At 37.4% G+C, this 19616-nt stretch overlaps 1 protein-coding gene across 2 annotated transcripts in view; it reads left to right on the top strand.

Moving 5' to 3' along the window:
- The window catches only part of LOC127640371 (A-kinase anchor protein 13-like), a 122554-nt gene that overhangs the window by 95360 nt on the left and 7578 nt on the right, over nt 1-19616 (top strand). Inside the window, exons 19-34 of one of the 2 annotated variants that reach the window (XM_052122885.1) lie at nt 4795-4957; nt 7979-8046; nt 8964-9027; nt 9112-9262; nt 9502-9611; nt 10067-10213; nt 11216-11469; nt 11580-11705; nt 13538-13655; nt 13989-14240; nt 14566-14642; nt 15595-15776; nt 16084-16166; nt 16802-16990; nt 19202-19342; nt 19469-19539. In XM_052122885.1, the coding sequence (XP_051978845.1) occupies nt 4795-4957; nt 7979-8046; nt 8964-9027; nt 9112-9262; nt 9502-9611; nt 10067-10213; nt 11216-11469; nt 11580-11705; nt 13538-13655; nt 13989-14240; nt 14566-14642; nt 15595-15776; nt 16084-16166; nt 16802-16990; nt 19202-19342; nt 19469-19539 (2196 nt within the window). Of the gene's footprint in view, nt 1-4794; nt 4958-7978; nt 8047-8963; nt 9028-9111; nt 9263-9501; nt 9612-10066; nt 10214-11215; nt 11470-11579; nt 11706-13537; nt 13656-13988; nt 14241-14565; nt 14643-15594; nt 15777-16083; nt 16167-16801; nt 16991-19201; nt 19349-19468; nt 19540-19616 lie in introns of both variants that reach the window. The other variant, XM_052122886.1, reaches the window with a different exon arrangement.

Genomic DNA, 19616 nt, shown 5'->3' on the forward strand with positions numbered 1-19616 from the left:
CGCACAGAAAAATGCCACTCTCTGAGTTTGTAGTTATTTACATGATCTGCTTCCGTATTATTTGAACTTTAATTAAGCTATAATGCATTAAATATAACTGCATTTAAGATGTAACGTTGTGGTGTTTCCTTTAAAGACGCTCGTCACGCAAGTTTTGCTTCAGTAGAGCAGAGCGTCAGCTCCAGCTCCACTTATTCCACAATGAGAGTGCTTCTGTATTTACTTACTTTGTGTTTTTGCTTTATGATTCCCTCATACTTTGCGATCGACATCACCTGAAGCTGTCTGGAAGTCAGGAGCGAGCTGCAGAGCTGCTCTCATCATTAGAGTTTAATGTGAGCTCATGCTACATTAAGTTAGATCAAACGACTATTCGCCAACTTTTTTTCGACAATGTCGATAATGTCAACTAATCGTTTCAGACCTAATTTCTAATAAGACCATTACAACCATAGGTAAAACCACAGATTGCTTCTTACTACAATGGTTAGATGGCCAATACCATGGCTAAATAGATTTAGAATTAATGTTACGAGAGTTTTACATTTTTGAATGGCCATTTCCTAGGTGTATGTTTAAAGCTGGGGCATACTTTGTTTTTCTGTGTACTGTTCGTGCTCTTGCACACTCAAGCCTTTCAAAGTGTGCTCTTTTGACCGTGAGCCCATACGGACGCATTCGACAATCAAAGTGATCGTATTTATGATTTTCACCTTCCGGACATCCCATAAACTTGCACTAAAGGAAGGACCCGAGTCCTATCTAGATACGAGACTTGAAGGGTGGGCTATATATACTTGGGGTCATTAAGTACCACTTACCTTGGCAACCATATAACAAAGACATTCTAGCCACCCACAACACCCTAACATTGTGGTGGCTAGTTTTGCATGGGAAAGCAACATTCACCTTTTCATGATTCATACATCGTCATCATGTCTGTTTAACTTTGCGGTTTTCTCCATGCAGTTCCTGTAACATGACATAGTCACTGATGGTGTGAACGTTCTCAGTACCCTCCGTACGCTCTAAGGTTTCTTTAAACATTTGCTCTTGTGCTGCAGAGCATGCTGTTGCACAGGCAAATTTGTGCACTTTAGGTCTGTCATACATGAGCTCACAGAGGGGAAGTTGAACAGGATGCAGAGGCAAGTTGTGGTCTATCTGCTGCTCTGGAAAATTATACTCTCTCACACACAAAACACTGTTTCAGAACTCCTGTATTCTGTGAAAACAAACCATGTTAAAATCCATGACCTCACCGTTTCAGAGAAATGATTACTGAAGAAACCTTCATGACACTTTAGATGTCCACATAAGACCAGCTGGGCTACTATATGTTGTTTAGGTTTTTAAAGGAGTATTCTGGGTTCAATACAAGTTAAGCTCAATCGACAGCATTTGTGGCATAATGTTGAATACCACAAAATAAATAATTGTTTTGACATGCCTGTCCTTTTCTTTAAAAATGTGGGTCACAGTAAGGCACTTAAAATGGAAGTGAATGAAGGCCAATTTTTGAAGGTTAAAATACCCAAGTTCAAAATCATAGCCACAAAACATAAACAAGTTGCATGTTAACATGATTTTAGTGTGATAAAATCACTTACCTTTTCTGTATAAAGTTATAGCCAATGGTACAACTTCTTTGCCATGACTTTGTGAGGTCAAAAACCCTAAAACGACTGTAAAAATGACAATTAAACAACTTTATAGCTCAAATAATACACAAGTTTTAACAGAAGAATTAATACAAGAGCTTTTATTTACGTATAAGCTTCACATTTATACCCTCAAAAAATTGGCCCCATTCACTTCCATTGTAAGTGCCTTACTGTAACCTCAATTAATGCCTTTTTAAAGGAAAAGAGGGACGAGTTGAAAATAATTTTTGTGGTAATGATCAACATTGTACCACAAATGCTGTCGATTGAGCTTAACTTGTATTGAACTTGGAATATTCCTTTAAGTAAAGGAAAATATATACGGTAGCTTTTTTTTTTTTTTTAAATAAACCCTAACAGGATGTTTATTTCTTGTGTCATCCAGAAAGATTTAAAACCAGCTGACTTTACAATATCACGTTTATTACATGGGACCTTAACGAAAAAAGAACAACAAAAAAAAGGATTTAAAAATGGAGTTTAAATAATTTTACTATGTAAGAATATAGAGACTGTAGAGTGCTACAAGAGACAGCTAGAGTGTTTGAAATTGGTTTCCCGGGACAGATTACCAGTCATTATACACAAATATTTAATTGCAGAATGCTGGATTTGACCAATCAGATTTAAGAATTCCAGGGAGCTTTACTATAAATATGTTTTCTCCCTATTGTTACCCCCAACTTCCTTTGCATCCATTTGGATTTGTTTTTATTAGTCGGGTCCAGAAAAGTGCTATATTAGTTAATAAGCCAGCAATGGAGTCTTGAAATAGATCTTAATTGTTTCATGATGGGAGGGTCACATGGTCATTGCAGGTTTTGGCGACCTTAGCGTTGTTAGAATTGGCTAAATGACACAATGCAAACAAACAAGGTTTATTGTAAAAGGAAGTGTGCTGTGTCTTTAAGCGCAACCCCACTATAAGAGAAGACTGAAACTGCTGCAGTCTCAACTCTGTAAGTCACTTCCTCTGGCTGGGTCGGATACTTGCTGTCATGGGAACTTGTGTGTTTTTGTAGAAAGATACACGACCACATTTACTTTACCTTCAGGCCTGACCGTTCAGTGAAATTTGTGTCTGGGATGTCAATGCTGTGTCGTAGGTTTTTACCACAGGGTCGTTCTCTGAAGATCAAAAATCTAGGGGGGCTTACAGAGGTACGTTTCTGAATCAGTTTAAAGTTGAATTTACCAAAGTCTAAATCTGTGTATCGGAAAATGCCATTGTTGATGTGGCCTGTAAATCGAAAGAGACATGGTTTATTTACTTGGTGCTTATGGTTCTGGTTTGTTATGATATTTAATGATTATTGTGTTCATTTTGTGGTTTGGTAACATATTTCTGGTAGCCTGTTTTCTGAGGTTGTTTTATTATTTTTGGGTGTGTGTAAACCTTTTGGGAAGTGCACTTTGACCCTCTTCCATCCTAAATTGTTTGTTGCCAAATAAGTTTTTATGTAAAATTGAGCCACTAATTCATGCCTACTGGCATACCAGTCCATTGCACTTGTGCAAAAATATACGTAGTGTAGCAGGTATTGGATACTTCAATATAATCTGGATTTTTGTATTCTTTTTAAGTTTGTTTAATTTAAATTAGATTTTGATGTAGGAGCAGATCAGACAAGATTTTGTTATTTGGTTGAATTGTAGAAGCTCTGGTGGAAAATAAAATATGCTACAATCAGTGGTTTTGGTGTGTGGTTCTGCTAGAGTTGACTTATCTTTAATTCAGGTGCATTGCTGTAATGGAGTGAGCAGGCCGTGGTTTTGACACTTCATGTAATGTGTCAGATAAACAAGAAAGAGAGGAAAAGACAAAACATTCAACAGTGTATGGCCTAGATGGATGGATGGATGGATGGATAGATAGATAGAAGCAGTTGAAGTCAGAAGTTTACATACACTTAGATTTGAAGTCATTAAACCAAATTTTTTTAACCACTCCACAGATTTAATATTAGCAAACTATAGATTTGGCAAGCTGTTTAGGACATCTACTTTGTGCATGATACAATTCATTTTTCCAACAATTGTTTGCAGACAGATTGTTTCTCTTTTAATTGACTATCACATTTCCAGAGGTTCAGAAGTTTACATACACTCAGTTAACTGTGTCTTTAAGCAGCTTGGAAAATTCTAGAAAATGATGCCAAGCCTTTTGACAATTAGCCAATTAGTTTCTGATAGGAGGTCTACTGAATTGGAGGTGTACCTGTGGATGTATTTTAAGTCAAACTCAGAGCCGCTTTGCTTGACATCATGGGAAAATTCAAGGTATTGGAGTGGACAAAGACCTGACCTCAATCCTTTAGAAAATTTGTGGGCAGAACTAATAAAAGCATGTGTGAGCAAAGAGGCCAACAAACCTGACTCGATTACAACAGTTCTGTCTGAGAAATGGACCAAAATTCCAGCAACTTATTGTGAGAATCTTGTGGGAGACTACCCAAAATATTTGACCCAACTGAAACAATTTAAAGGCAATGCTACCAAATAATAACAAAGTGTATGTAAACTTCTTACCCACTGGGAATGTGATGAAGGAAATAAATACTGACATAAATAGTTATCTCTACTGTTATCCTGAAATTTCACATTCTTAAAATAAAGTAGTGGCCATAACTGACCTAAGAGAGGGAATGTTTTCTATGACTAAATGTCAGGACTTGTGAAAAACTGAGCTTAAATGTATTTGGCTAAAGTGTATGTGAACTTCTGACTTCAACTGTAGATAGATGGATAGATGGATGGATAGATGTTCCGTAAATGCAGCAGATGTTTGGGATATGGCTGGAAGTGAGTTTCATCCTTGTTGGTTGCTGATAGGAATATGAAGGAAGGTATTGATTTGCTCTGAGGCTGATGAGTTTCCACTGATGGATGCGGCACTGGTTTGCTGACGCTGTTAGATTTTTATGATGGATGTACCCCGCTCCCTTTTAATCTCGCATCTGGGTTGAGACTTGGCTGTAATCGGAAGACTAATGTACAACACTGGCTGTCTGCCAGCCACTGATGCTACAGTACTGAAGCCACATAACACATCTACTCCCACATGAGAGATGGAGAGAGATTGCTTGACTCTTTTCTTTTTTTTTTTTTTTTTTTGTATGCTATTTTTCAGGAGAAGGAGAAAGAGAAGAATAAGGAACGAGAACGAGATGCCAAAGACAAAGAGAAGAGAGCCTCAAATGGGCATATCTTCACTGCCGTCACCACAGTACCTACAGTCCCCTGCCACCAATGCAACAAACCAATCAACACTAAAGATACTTTCCTCTGCACCAGTAAGAGCTCATCTTGTTCTCTCCCCCTTTTCTATTCTATGCTTAATGCTACTCTTTGCACTCTACTCTATAGTTGCACAATATTTACACAATTCTCTACTCCTTATACTATTCTGCACTCTACTGTATACTCTGTTACTCTATTCTCTAATCTATACACTTTACTCTCAACTCTATAATCTACTATTCTGTACTCCATTCTCTCATCTATAGTATTCTTTCAACTCTATAATGAACAATTATGTGCTGAATTATATTCTCTAATCTATAGTCTACTTTCAACTCTGTAATGAACAATTCTGTACTCTTTTCTATTCTCTCATCTATACACTTTACTCTCAACTCTATAATCTACTATTCTGTACTCCATTCTCTCATCTGTATTATTCTTTCAACTCTATAATGAACAATTATGTGCTGAATTATATTCTCTAATCTATAGTCTACTTTCAACTCTGTAATGAACAATTCTGTACTCTTTTCTATTCTCTCATCTATACACTTTACTCTCAACTCTATAATCTACTGTTCTGTTCTCTATTCTCTCATCTATAGTCTACTTTCAACTCTATAATCTACTATTCTGTACTCAATTTTATTCTCTTATCTGTGCATGCTACTCTCGATTTCATGCACACTATAATCTATTATTCTGTACTCTGTTCTACACTCTACTTTCTATGCTACTAATTTTAAAGTATTTCACTGGCATACAATTTACATACAATATTGCCATAGTATCAATTTACACATAACAGCGGGAATAGGAAAAACAATGCTCTATTTATATATATATATATTAAAAAAAAGCTCTATACATTACTTTTCTACACTCTATTCTATTCTCTAGTGTATAAACTCTAGAGAATACACTCTACTTTTGTTTGGACTGGTGTCTTTTTTGGAACTTCCTCCTTTACTCTCATTTGCTGCTCAGCCATGCGCTTCAGAGTTAAATTTACTGCTGTGAAAGTGCTTTTTTCAGAAGGTTGCATTGCAAGAGTTTCACACAGGAAGCGAGTTAAAAAAAAGTTTATTCCATGGATTATCTGCAAAATGTCTCTAGAAATGGATGCACAATTTTTATGCAGTCAATAAAGACACCATGATGCCAAGAACCCTCAGGTTACAGCTTGTTTTTTGAGTGAGAGAAGGTTTTTAGAGAGACAGATTTGTGTGTTTTTTTTTTTTTTTTTAAAGTAAACGTACTGTATGTGTTGAGTATTCGGCTAATGTTCGTCTCAGTTTGAGCACAGTTTCAAAGAAATAAAGAAAAAAGATGAAGCGGTAAGAATTGTGGCTATTTGCCCAGTCAGGACTTACACATTGTTGCATCACTTTGTTGCTCCACCCGCACACAGCTGGTGAAGAACTGAGCCTCAATGAGACCAACCATAGTGCTGGAACATCCTGTTAGAGCGCCTCTACCGCCACAACCCTCTCTCTCTCTCTCTCTCTTTCTCTTTCTCTCTCTCGCTCTGTTTATTGACGTCAGAGGATATGCTGGCAGACACATTACCATTTCCTCTCGTTTCCCAAATGTGACTGATACTTTAGACACTTTTTTTATTTGTGGGGAGGACTTGTGTGTCTGGTGAAAAGATCCTTATCTCTTGTCTCACAACACTTGCAGTCGCTCTCATGTTACCATCACGGCCCAGAGCATAAGATGCTGGTTGTGTGAAAACATGATGGCTCACTTTTGTGAAGTCAAGGTGTGTGTGTGTGTGTGTGTGTGTGTGTACATGTGTGCAATGGTTTGGGAACATTCAGAGATGACCTAAAAAATTTATCAAGTAAAAAAAGAAAATACTTATAATATATAATACTAATATATATATACACACACATACATCACGGTTAGTTCCGGTCCTCAAATCTTATAGGACGAGAGACGTTCCATAAACACTGATGGTGATACTATTTCACAAGCCGTGATTCTATTTCTGAAGTGACATTTTATAATTACTAACGAAGGCTTGGACACATCATTTGTTTTGTACCAGCAACGGCAGATTCTGATTCGTCACGTAAGACCGTACTCAGTTTTTCCTAATTTGTTTAAATGCACTTGTTCATTAAACTGTGGTATATAAGCAATATCACACTCGCAATCGTGCTGTATGGCCCTATATCAGCACTGTGGTAATTACCCATGGCACTCGGCCTGTGGCCGAATCACAGCAGTGCTGATGTAGGGTCATATCACACTCTTGCTCGTGTGATATTGCTTAAATATATATAATTATATATATAAAGTTTTCTTTTAGTGTTAGGGTTTGGGTTGTTACGCTGTCATTTAGTGAGCTATGTAAACTCGTGACTTGATTAAGACTTTGCATTTTGCATACAAAGTCTATAATTGTTGTGTTTGATTTAGATTTTAAAATGCTGTACATCTCTGTTGGGTGTGACTTACTATACTGTAGTTTTGTGGTCAGTGCAAAGCACATTGGCAGGAAATGGTGAAAGAACCATCTGTTCAGGTATGTTCTGACTGGAATTCAGTGTGAAATTCTGTTAGTTGATTTGTTTCTAAAATCATTTGAATTAGACTTGCATAAATCGAAATAAATTTGATATAGCAGATTGCATATCATGTAAATAAATAACTAAATGTTAACTAAATGTTACAATGGATTGTTCAGTTGTGTCTGAATTGTTCCATTTTTGATTTATAAATTCAAGTTTTTAGCCTCCTGACAGTTGAACTTTGTTTAGGATAACCAATCCTAAACGGCATGTCTTTAAAGATTGGGACTGGCCATGACTCATGTGATGTTTTGTTGCTGAACTGATGGTAAACATCAGCTGTTTGGCTTTGAGCAGAGGTGGAGTCACGCAGGAAAACACTAATCTCACATTCTTCTGCAGAAATTGGCATAATCCTAGTGGTGGCTCTTATATTGCCACTATTCATCTAGATATTGATTTTCTGTATTACTGTTGTCAATGCTTTTAGTTCATTCTACTTTTTTATGAGAACAAATGTAATATTGCATTCATTTTTTTTTTTTTCAGACTGCAATGCACAAGTGCACAAAGGTTGCAGAGAGAGTCTTCCTGTGTGTGCCAAAGTAAAAATGAAGGTAAATCACTTGTGTCTTATTCAGGGAGTTTGCATGTGATTCAACTTAATATAATATGCTTTCTTTTATTGCTGTTACAACAAAGATTTTTTTTTTTAAACCAACTGTAACATGAATAACTAAATTATTAATAATTTATTTGAATTTTCTTTAAAGATTAAAGATTGTATTAAAATTAAGAAATCTTTCAGGATTCTATTTAAGGGATAATGTACAGTCAGCATTGAAATTCTATATTGAAATTATCTTCAGTAATTATGTGAGAAGAAAAAAAGCTGAAATCCACCTCCAGTTTGTGTCTGTTGGTGTTTATTCAGTGCAAATTACAGTCTGCCTGCTCATTATCCAGCTCATAAGACTACTTGTCAGATAAATAAATACATGCATATAAAACAATGATTTGAAAGTATTTTTTTTAGCTTACTTGTAGAGATCGCACCGTAATCAAGAAGCAGGAAATATGACTCACAATACCCGGATGAGAGGTCTAAAACATCTTAATCCCCGGATGAGCGGTTGTTACTCTGAAATATCTGACTGCTAGGTGGCACCATTGACCGATCAGAATAGAGTATTCTAGAAAGGCGTGTAATAAACAGATATACAATACTGCTTTCTGGAATACTTGTTTGGTCAAACGCAGCACTCTGCAGTCAAATAGTTTTGTATTATAATGCTAAACTGGCAGCCGTTGCCCCTGGCAACCAATCTCCAACACTGAACAAGTTTAGCACTCTTGTCACGTAGTCATTTATTTTCAATATTTCATGTTCGAAATATTGAAATTTTCCATGTATTAAATGGGATAACGTACTCTTTGACTGACATTATTAAAAAATAAGCTCCTTCAGGATGGTTTGAGCCCTGTCAGGGTTCGTTTTGTTGACAAGCTTTTTTTATTCGTTTTATTTCTACAGCAAAAACAGCAGCAAACATTTACAGATTCTGCCTTGGTGCCTGCCGTCAACCTGAGAAGTAAAAGTAAAGTCCTCTCCTGTAATTTCTCATAATCAATCTGTATCTTTGAAAAACATGACCATTTGATATTCCGTTTTGCCTTTCTAGCGCTTCCAGCACGGGAACGTCCGTGGTCCACCATCTCTATTCCAGATGACCAGCCTGCTCCTCTCGCCCCTCCACGGAAAAGTCCCAGTGGCATCATGTCTTTCAACAGCAACCCGCTGTCAAAGAGCATGTCCATTAATAACATAGCAGGGTGCGTGTCGATGCCCGCTGATAAGATACAAACAGAAATGATTATATTATTAAATAATACTTTTTAGTGGTTTTACGAAGACATTTAACTCTTAAAATCACAAATTTATGTGCTGCTGTTTTGTCCAATTTTTTATTCATGATTTTGGATTATTCACTCCAATTGTTTTCAATTCAACATTAGAACATGCAGTAAATAATATAATGTCTTTTGCTAATTGTTTACACATTGTTATTCAGGCAAATGGAAGACCCTCCTCTAAAGAGTCTGAAGTTTCTGTCCCAGTCCACTGACTCTCTTCACAAGACCAGTAAAGTCAGTGAGTCCACAGAATCTCTTACTGATGAGGGTAAGACACTTAATCTCATATTTCAGACATTACCTAAACAAGAAAGGCTATTCTTGCATTGACAGATTTTTGACAAATGTTGTAAAGTCTGGTTCAGTCTGACCAAGAACCTCCCACTTAAACAGTATTAAACTTACTGACATGTAAAGTGACCAACCACAGTTAATTTGGGTTTTTTTACATGCTGTTTAGGGGTGGATTTATCTGAAATAGTTTATACCACAATTGTAGATGGTTATTGGAAAAAAAAAATAAAATGATGGCATGGCAGTCTCCAAAATGTATCTAGGAATATTTGTACCTGAAATACTGTAATATGTGTAATGTCGCCCATCTCTGATTGATTGTCATGCATATTGACTGAAATCTGTACATTACATGGTCCAAAAGCATTATTGTGATTGATTGATTGATTGATTGATTGATTGATTGATTGATTGATTTATGTATGGCAGGTACGGAGATGATGGACAGTCAGTTAATGGGTGAATTTGAAGCTGATGCCAAAGAGCTGGAGGCAGATTCTTGGAGCTTCATCGTAGACAAGAAATATCTGAAACAGCTTAAGAAGGATGTTATCAAGAGGCAAGACGTCATATTTGGTAAGGATTTCAGTCAACTCTCCCAAGAGGCATTTCTGCTTTCACTTCGAAGTTTTGTGAGATTTGAATGAGGTCATTGATTAACATGTGATATCATGTGATTGTGTGGGAAATTTACATTTTTAAGTCCTCTTTCGGCATCCTTTTTCTCTGTGATTTGAAAACAAATTATATTTATATTATTCATTTATTATTATTTTTTTTTTCACACTGAAAATGTAAGATGGGAGCCTCCCAACCAAGCATCCTCTTTGCATGTGGATCTATGATTTATGTCGGCTTTTTCCCCATAAGTAACTAAATTTACATACACCGATCAGCCACAAAATTACAATGGTTTGAGTGTTTCTGTAACTGCTGATCTCCTAGGATTTTCACACACAACAGTCTCTAGAATTTACTCTGAATGGGCCAAAAACAAAAAACATCCAGTGAGCGGTAGTTCTGTGGATGGAAATGCCTTGTTGACAAAAGAGGTCAACAGAGAATGGCCAGACTACCAGTCTACTGTAACTCGGATAACCATTGTGGTGAGAAGAATAGCATCTGAGAATGCTATTCTGAGATGCAGGTTGGCGCTGTTTCAGCGACATGAGAGGGAGCTACACAATCTTAGGCAGGTGGTTTTAATGTTGTGGCTTATCGGTGTATGATTCAGAGCTAAAGTGTGTTATTTTATTAATGTTAGGATACTTTCTCCAGTCATAAATTTAATTAAGAAAGTCATTTGTAGGTTGATTTCCCAGACATATGTACATTTTGTGGCTCTGACACCTTCAAAACATACATTGGCTCAACCAATAGCATTCATTTGGGTCGATATAGCTGTTTTTTTTGACCGTAGCAGATATAAGGGGAGTGTTCAGCAAAGCTGTTTGACAACAATCAGTGTTTTTGCCATTCCATTTGCCATTCCTTGAAAGTATAAATGGGAAAATAAGGGCCATAATAGCTCTTTCTGAGATGCAGAGAAAGGTCTAGTATAAATTTTTGTCTTTTCAGAGCTCATCCAGACGGAAATGCACCATGTGAGAACCCTGAAGATCATGGCTGATGTTTATAGTAAAGGCCTTCAAAGAGAAGTTCAGCTGGAGGTCCAGACGGTAGAGAAGATTTTCCCCATGTTGGAGGATCTTCTGGATTTGCACACACAGTTCTTCACACACTTGGTCGAGAAGAAGAAAGAAGCAGGTTCAGAGAGTCACGAAGAGGGAGGCTTTGTGATCAGAAAGATTGGTGATGTTCTAGTCTCTCAGGTAAGTTCAGGGACAAACCTGTGTTAGAACATGGATTTCTAAAGATACTGAGATTTGTTATGTCTAGAGAATGTAGTGTTAGTAATGTTCCCCTGCATCTTTTACCCTAGTTCTCAGGTTCCAATGCTGAGAGAATGAAGAAGGTCTATGGGAAGTTCTGCAGTAGACACAATGAAAGCGTGAACTTTTACAAGGAGCTTCACATCAAAGACAAGCGTTTTCAAGCTTTCATCAAGGTAGCCATCTTCAGTTTAGGATTTCCAAGGCCATGGAAAACCTGGAAACATCAGGGAATTTATTAATTGTAATTTCTATGACTGAAAATCATTTTTGAGTTTTCAGGCTGTTAGTGCATTCATTTTTGTCTCTCTTCTTGGTTTTATTTAAATTATATATATATATATATACATACATACATACATACATACATATACATACAGCTCTGGAAGAAATTAAGAGACTACTTCAAATTTCTTAAATCAGCACCTCAACATGTATCGCAGCCATTCCATTCCAGTGTCTGTTGAATTCCAACACAAGCATGCCTCATTCTACTTAATGGGGTGCTGATTAGGTGATCACCTGAACCAAATCTTATTTAACGAGAAAAAGTATAAAAGCCACTGCTGTGGTCATCACTATCCTTTTGCAATAGGGCCAGCTGGATGTCAAAAACAGAGCTAGTACCTCTACTAGCAAAAGACAATGGTGACAACAAAGCTACAGACCAGCAGAGGGCATAAACGACTCTCCACTGACAAGGATGACCTTCAACTCCAATTCCAATGTCACTCAACAAACATAGGATGGCATCAAGTGACCTACAAAAAGAATGGCAAACAGCAGCTGTGGTGAAGTGCATGTCGAGGATGGTTCAAAACAGGCTCTTAGAGGCTGGGCTGAAGTTGTACAAAGCTAGAAAAAAGCCCTTCATCAATGAGAAGCAAAGAAGAGCCAGGCTGAGGTTTGCAAAAGACCATAAGGATTGGACCATAGATGTTTGGAGTAAAGTTATCATCTCTGATGAGCCCATTCAGCTTTGCCCAACACCTGGTCATCAAATGGTTAGATGGAGACCTGGAGAGGCCTACAAGCCACAGTGTCTCGAACCCACTGTGCAATTTGGTGGAGGAGTGGTGATGGCCTGGGGGTGCTTCAGCAAGGCTGGAATCGGGCAGATACAAGGATATCCTGGAAGAAAACTTGCTGCTTCTAAGGATAGTTTTTTCCAGCAGGACAATGCTCCATGCCACACAGCCAGGTCAATCAAGATGTGGATGGAGGAGCACCAGATCAAGACCCTGTCATGACCAGCCAAATCTCCAGACCTGAACCCCATTGAAAAACTCTGGAATCAAGAGGAAGATGGATGGCCATCAAACAAAGCCAAGCTGTTTGAATTTTTGTGCCAGGACTGGCATATAGTCACCTAACCGCATTGTGAAAGATTGGTGGAGAGCATGCCAAGACGCTTGAAAATCTGGGATTCCACCAAATATTAATTTCTGAACTCTTCCTAAGTTAAAACATTAGCATTGTGTTGTTTAAAAATTAATATGAACTTGTTTTCTTGGCATTATTCGAGGTCTGATAACATATTTTTTGATATGTTTACCAATTGTCATTGCAAATAAATGCTCTAAATTACAATATTTGTATTTTATTTATTGCAATTTTAATTTTACTCAAACATATACCTATAAATAGTAAATCCTGAGGTCTAAACCTTGCGGTGGTCTCTTTATTTTTTCCAGAGCTCTGTAAAAAAATTGCATGGTCCCCACAAAGCCACCCACTGAACATTGAGTCAGTCTGGGATTACAAGAAGATATATATATATATATATATATATATATATATATATATATATATATATATATATATATATATATATATATATATATATATATATATACCTTATAATAATCATAAATGTTTGAGAAATTAGCCTAAAGTTTTTATTTGTTTCCTTTTAACTGTTGAAAAGTTCCTCTGTTTTGTTTCCAGCTCAAGAACAGACTATTAAATGGAAACGGTCCCATGCTTCACATCTGTTTCTGTTTTCCAGAAAAAGATGAGCAGCCCTGTTGTCCGAAGGCTAAGCATTCCCGAATGTATATTGTTAGTCACACAACGAATCACCAAGTACCCCGTGTTACTACAGAGAATACTGCAACACACAAAAGGTGAGACCAGTCAGGGTACCTGTGTTCTAGTCACTTTTAAGACCCTTACTACATTTAACATAGGCCTGAAAGCAGCCTCCCAGAACACCCTAGAAACCTCCTAGGAACATGCTAAAAATCAACCAAAACACCCTAATCATTGGTGCGTGGTCAAATGGTGCATATAGAAATGCATTTTTAAACTCAACCAGACTCATTTATCTATATTTATAGCGTTATTCAATTGCAATTGCAAATGTATATCCTAATATGAATAAATTAAATTGCTTTGCATATTTTCCTCCAAGCTCCGTGTTAATTTCTCATGTGTTTCCATTGCTTTCTCCATGACAGAGAACGAGGAGGACCACGCAGATGTGACCCAAGGACTGAAGCTGGTCAAGGAAGTGATCAGCTCTGTGGACAATAAAGTGAACGAGCACGAGAAGAAGAAGAGGTTAAAGGAAGTGTACAGCCGGACGGACAGCAAGTCCATCATGAGGATGAAGAGCGGACAGATGTTTGCCAGAGAAGATCTTTTACGAGGGCAGAAGCTAATTCACGACGGGCCTTTGCAGCTTAAGAATTCTGCTGGGAGACTCAAGGGTGAGAACCACTGCTACTTGTTCATTCGCAAACGAATAATAAGCAACCCACATACAGTAGAAACACATTCTAAACCACTCAGAACCAATTAAAACTCTGTAGTAACTTCATAACTCCTCTGCAACCACCTACAACAACATAACATTGTGGTTGTGAGTTTTTTTTTAAAGACAAGCACCGCTCACATTTGAACTTGTTTTCAAAATACAGTATATGGATAAACATGACCTTGTGACACTTTGGCATCGACAAATAACCGCTGACAGAGCACAGCAACGCACACAGGATGTCTTTTTCTAACTTTGTCTAATGTGTTTTTCTCCAGATGTCCAGGCCCTTCTACTGAGGGATGTGATCGTTTTCCTGCAAGAGAAAGACCAGAAATACATCTTCGCCTCGCTGGTATGTTTATCATTAAATCTCTGCCCATGACGTCTAGAACAGTGTTCTTTAATAAAATATATTTACTTAATACTCGGTTGTTTGGACGTTGGAATCCAGTGTTTTGTTATATCTCTGATGGGAATGTTGTGCTGCTGTTAATAGGAGCTTTGGCAACTTTCATACAACTTTTATAAATTTTTACCAGGGGACTGCAAACAGTTCAATGAACAAGACTGAATACCGAAAACAAACAAACTTTTTGGATGAATGTAAACGAAAACGGGAACAAATCCCTTTTAATTGTTCTGGAGTGAAAACTTTATTTTTTTAAATGCTGGTAACTGGTTAATAACAGGTTTGTTTTTCCCCCACATGTGCTTAGATTCAGATGGATGCCACTTAAATTTATTTAAGAAAAAAATAAAAACCATTCGGCCCATAAACTTAGTTTATGGACTAAAGCTTAGTCTAAACACGCCCACGCAGTGTGTACGAGAGAGATTTCGGCTATTCATTGATTTGAGGTGCCCAAATGAATATTTGAAATATCTTTGGGTATATATTAAATATTAAGAATACATTTATTGAAAAGACATTACTTTAAATAGGCTACTGTATACTATGCTTGTTATGATTTCTATCCTGAAAATTCCCCCACAGAAATTATTTTTGCTTATTTTGCGTGACTCAAGTCCCAAATTTTGAGCTTGTTTTAATAACTGCAAATGGTATGTCACCCACCCTTAACACAAGTAACGTGGCTTGTTGAGCGTGTTGCCACGGAAACATAGCGCATGTGGAGTCTTCACGCCATCCACCGCGTCACGCCATCCACCATGGCATCCATGCACAACTCACCACTGAGCTACCCAGGCCTCGTGTGTTTTTTTTTTTAATCAAGATAGTTCCAAATGAAATGGTCGAAAGATTTTCTGCTCTCATCTCTTGTTCTCTACCTCTCGTCTCTCAGGACCAGCGCTCCACTGTCATCTCACTGCAGAAACTGATCCTGAGGGAAGTTGCCAATGAGGAGAAGGGTCTTTTCCTGATCACAGCCGGCATTGAGAAACCTGAGATGGTGGAGGTGTACGCCAGCTCTAAAGAGGAGAGAAACACATGGATGCAACTCATTCAGCAGGCCATGCAATCAATGTGAGTCTCCATCTCAGAAACAATTGGCAAATAGCAAAGAGTTAAGAGCTTACATTTGTCACTTTGTAAAGCTTGCATCTCCACTAAATGGATGAACCTCACAAAAACATGTCAGTGTCATATTTCACCCCAAAATCAAAAGAAAATAATGGTTTGCATAAAGAAATTATTATTATTTATTTTATTTATTTATATTTTTGGGGATTGTGATGATTTATGTGACAATTAAGCACATTTTCCAGTCAAATTCTCTTGTCACAATATGTGAGAGCTGGAAGTCTCTTTACATACTGTCGATTTCCTTCAGGGAGAGAGACGATGATGAAGGTGTTCCCAGCGAAAATGAAGAGGACAAGAGACTTCAGGAAATCAAAGTCAAGGAGCTGAGAGGTACAGACCACCAATGTTATAGTACAGTGGGTGGACTTTTCAAACGGTCCCTTGCGCACCATAGGCGAATATACAACAAACGTTAAACACAAAACTACCCCGCTTAGAATTAACTAAAAATAAATATTCGTTTATTATGTTTAGCCTAAAATGTACGACGTATCAATCATCTTTGCCTTTGATTTTCCTGATTTTTATTTTAAGTCAATTTATCTCATTTTATTTTTGTCTATTTTAACAGAAGAGGAAAAATAAAAAAGGGCAAATGAATATTAAAATAAAATGATCAATATTATCTGGTCGTCTTCATTACGAGGGAAAAGAGGTGACGTTAATTTCAGAGCTAAAAGGGAACTGTTGTCCAAAGGCTGCACAAAATATGATCTAAAAGACCTTTAACTCAAAAAAGGAAAGATCCTTATGCTGCCTTCGGTGTGGCATTGTTAGTTATAAAATATTTAATGTGCTAGAAATTCCTCTTTGCTAGTGCAGTCTCTCTAAAATTATTCATAAAATCAATTTCCAGTTATCACAAAAGTCATTTAAAATCATATGATCATGTGTCTGAATCCAGCTACCTTCTCCCAAAATAATCTTCGGTTGCTTGCCCTTAAAGGAATATCCTGTCTTTACAGATCAGCTGCATAAGAGAGATGAGCAGATCTTGGCTTTACTGGAGGAGAAGGTGAAGGTGTTCAGGGATATGTGCGACTGTGGCATGTCAGACGAGACTGTCTCCAGATTCCACTGCCGAATGCTCTTCAGGGCCACGCCCGATGACATCACCAAAGGGGAACCAATCATGAAAGACGTGCTGAAGGAAGGTGAGGCAACTAGCACAGTTATATAATGCTTATTACATAAGTCTGAAAAAAATACCATGGTCAAATTACAAACATATGGCAGTGGTAAACTATGAGTAAATGGGGAGTATGTGTTTTTAGAATGCTTATGAATATTGTAATCTTAGAAGGTTGAAATGGAGCACACAATATTTTGGTTTAAAAATCATACATTTTAGGGCGTGAAACATGTTGCATCAGATTTGATCATAGTCTGCCTGTGCTTGTTGCTTTGTTGATTAAACAGGCTTTCTTGATTGGAATCTTAATTTCTGCTTTCAAAACTTCCAAACTTTTTATTGTAACTATGAAGAAAAAAGAAAAAAAACATTACTGGTGCACGAATCCATTATTTTCTATTGTAATCGACATCATGATACAAAAGCTTGAACTCAACCTCGAACATTCATTTATGCAAACAAAATAAACAAACAAATGAAAATGAAATAAATGTTATTTCCTAATGGTATTTTATAGTGCACTGGGCAAGAAATATCTTCAAAGGTCTGAGAAGATGACATATTGGTTTTGAATGTGGGAGTGATGGATGGCTCTTGTCACAGTTGATACATTGAATCAGAGTGTTCATTAGAAGGTCGTGGTTATGGGAGGAATCGATATGTAAGGTTGATGCGATTCTGCAGGACAGAAACAGATAATGGATTGCTTTAATGTCACAGGTCAAGGAACAGGGAAGAATATTGATTCTGCCCTCTTTCTCTTCTCTTTGCTTTTAGTAAGCCAATGGTGTGTATTTGATTTAGCTAGAAGCATCAGGTTGTTTTTTGGGTCTGGGTCACATCTTGCCCCATAATAATATGTATAATTTTACTAATATATATACTGGTGGCCAAATGTTTGGAAGAATGTACAGATTTTGCTGTTTCGGAAGGAAAGCTGTACTTTAATTCACCAAAGTGGCATTCAGCTGATCACAAACTTTAGTCAGGACATTACTGATGTAAAAAACAGCACCATCACTCATTGAAAAAAGTTATTTTTGATCAAATCTAGACAGACCCCATTTCCAACAGTCATCAATCAAACACCTTATCCTTGAGTAATCATGCTAAATTGCTAATTTGGTCCTCGAAAATCACTTGCAATTATATCAAACACAGATGAAAACTATTTGGTTTGTTAAATGAAGCTTTGCTTTGTGTTTGTTTTTGAGTTGCCATAGTATGCAATATACTGGCATGTCTTAAGGTCAATATTAGGATCAAAAGTGGCCACAAAGAAACAGCTTTCTCTAGAAACTCATCAGCCAATCATTGTTTTGAGGAATGAAGGCTATATAATGCTTGAAATTGCCAAAAAACTGAAGATTTCATACAAATGTGTACACTTCAGTCTTCAAAGACAAAGGGCAACTGGCTTTAACAAGGACAGAAAGAGATGTGGAAGGCCAGATGTACAAGTAAAAAAGAGGATAAGTACATCAGAGTCTCTAGTTTGAGAAATAGATGCCTCACATGTCCTCAGCTGACAGCTTCATTGAATTCTACCCACTCAACACCAGTTTCATGAACAACAGTAAAGAGAAGACTCAGGGGTGCAGGCCTTATGGGATGAATTGCAAAGAAAAACACACTTTTGAAACAGAAAAACAAAAAGAAATGTTAGAGTGGACAAAGAAACACAGACATTGGACAACAGATAATTGGAAAAGAGTGTTGTGGATCTTAACCCCATTGAGCTTTTTTGGAATCAGCTAGACTGTAAGGCGAGTGAGAAGTGCCCGACAAGACAGTCACATCTATGGCAAGTGCTGCAGGAAGTGTGAGTATCTTCACAAACTGACAGCTAGAATAACAAGGATCTGCAAAGCTGTCATTGCTGCACGTGGAGTATTTTTTTGATGAGAACTCTGAAGTAGTTGAAAGTTTTTTTTCAAATTATAATAGTAATTTGTCACATTATTAATGTCCTGACTATACATTGTGATCAGTTGAATGCCACTTTGGTGAATTAATGTACCAATTATTTTCCATAAGAGCAAAATATTTACATTATTCCAAACTTTTGGCCGCAAGGGTGTATATATGTTCAAAAACTTAGATTTGCGATATATATATATAGCAAATGTAAGTTTTTGATTTTAGGATGAAATCTGGCCCAGACATGGTCTTGACAGGCTTTTCTTGCCTTAAGAACATTATACCATGTTTCATTTAGTTTGTTTGTGTGCAGTTGAGACGTTGCAGGTTCTGGTGAATGGCAGTCTGGGAGGAGCCGTACAGGATGGCATGTGTGCGACCGGGCCAGTGTCTTTGCCACGACGGGCGGAAACCTTTGGAGGTTTTGACAGTCACCAGATGAACATCTCAAAGAGTAAATGTGGGCATGTTTTCCATATGCGCATGTGTACCTGAGAGTGTTTTTGATGCTTGTGTGTGTGTGTTTGTGTGTGGGTGATTCTTCCAGGTGAGATTGATCAGTGTGTTTGATCTCCTGCAGGTGGAGATAGAGAGGAGACGGACGACTCCGCTGAGCTGCGGAGGACTGAGTCAGACAGTGTTTTAAAGAAGGTAATGACAGTTTTAAGCCAATCACAACTGTGTGTGTGCGTTTGTTTTAGACAGCTCATGATGGAAACAACTGCAAT

Source organism: Xyrauchen texanus, chromosome 49, assembly GCF_025860055.1.
Source record: "Xyrauchen texanus isolate HMW12.3.18 chromosome 49, RBS_HiC_50CHRs, whole genome shotgun sequence".
Classification (NCBI taxonomy): Eukaryota; Metazoa; Chordata; class Actinopteri; order Cypriniformes; family Catostomidae; genus Xyrauchen; species Xyrauchen texanus.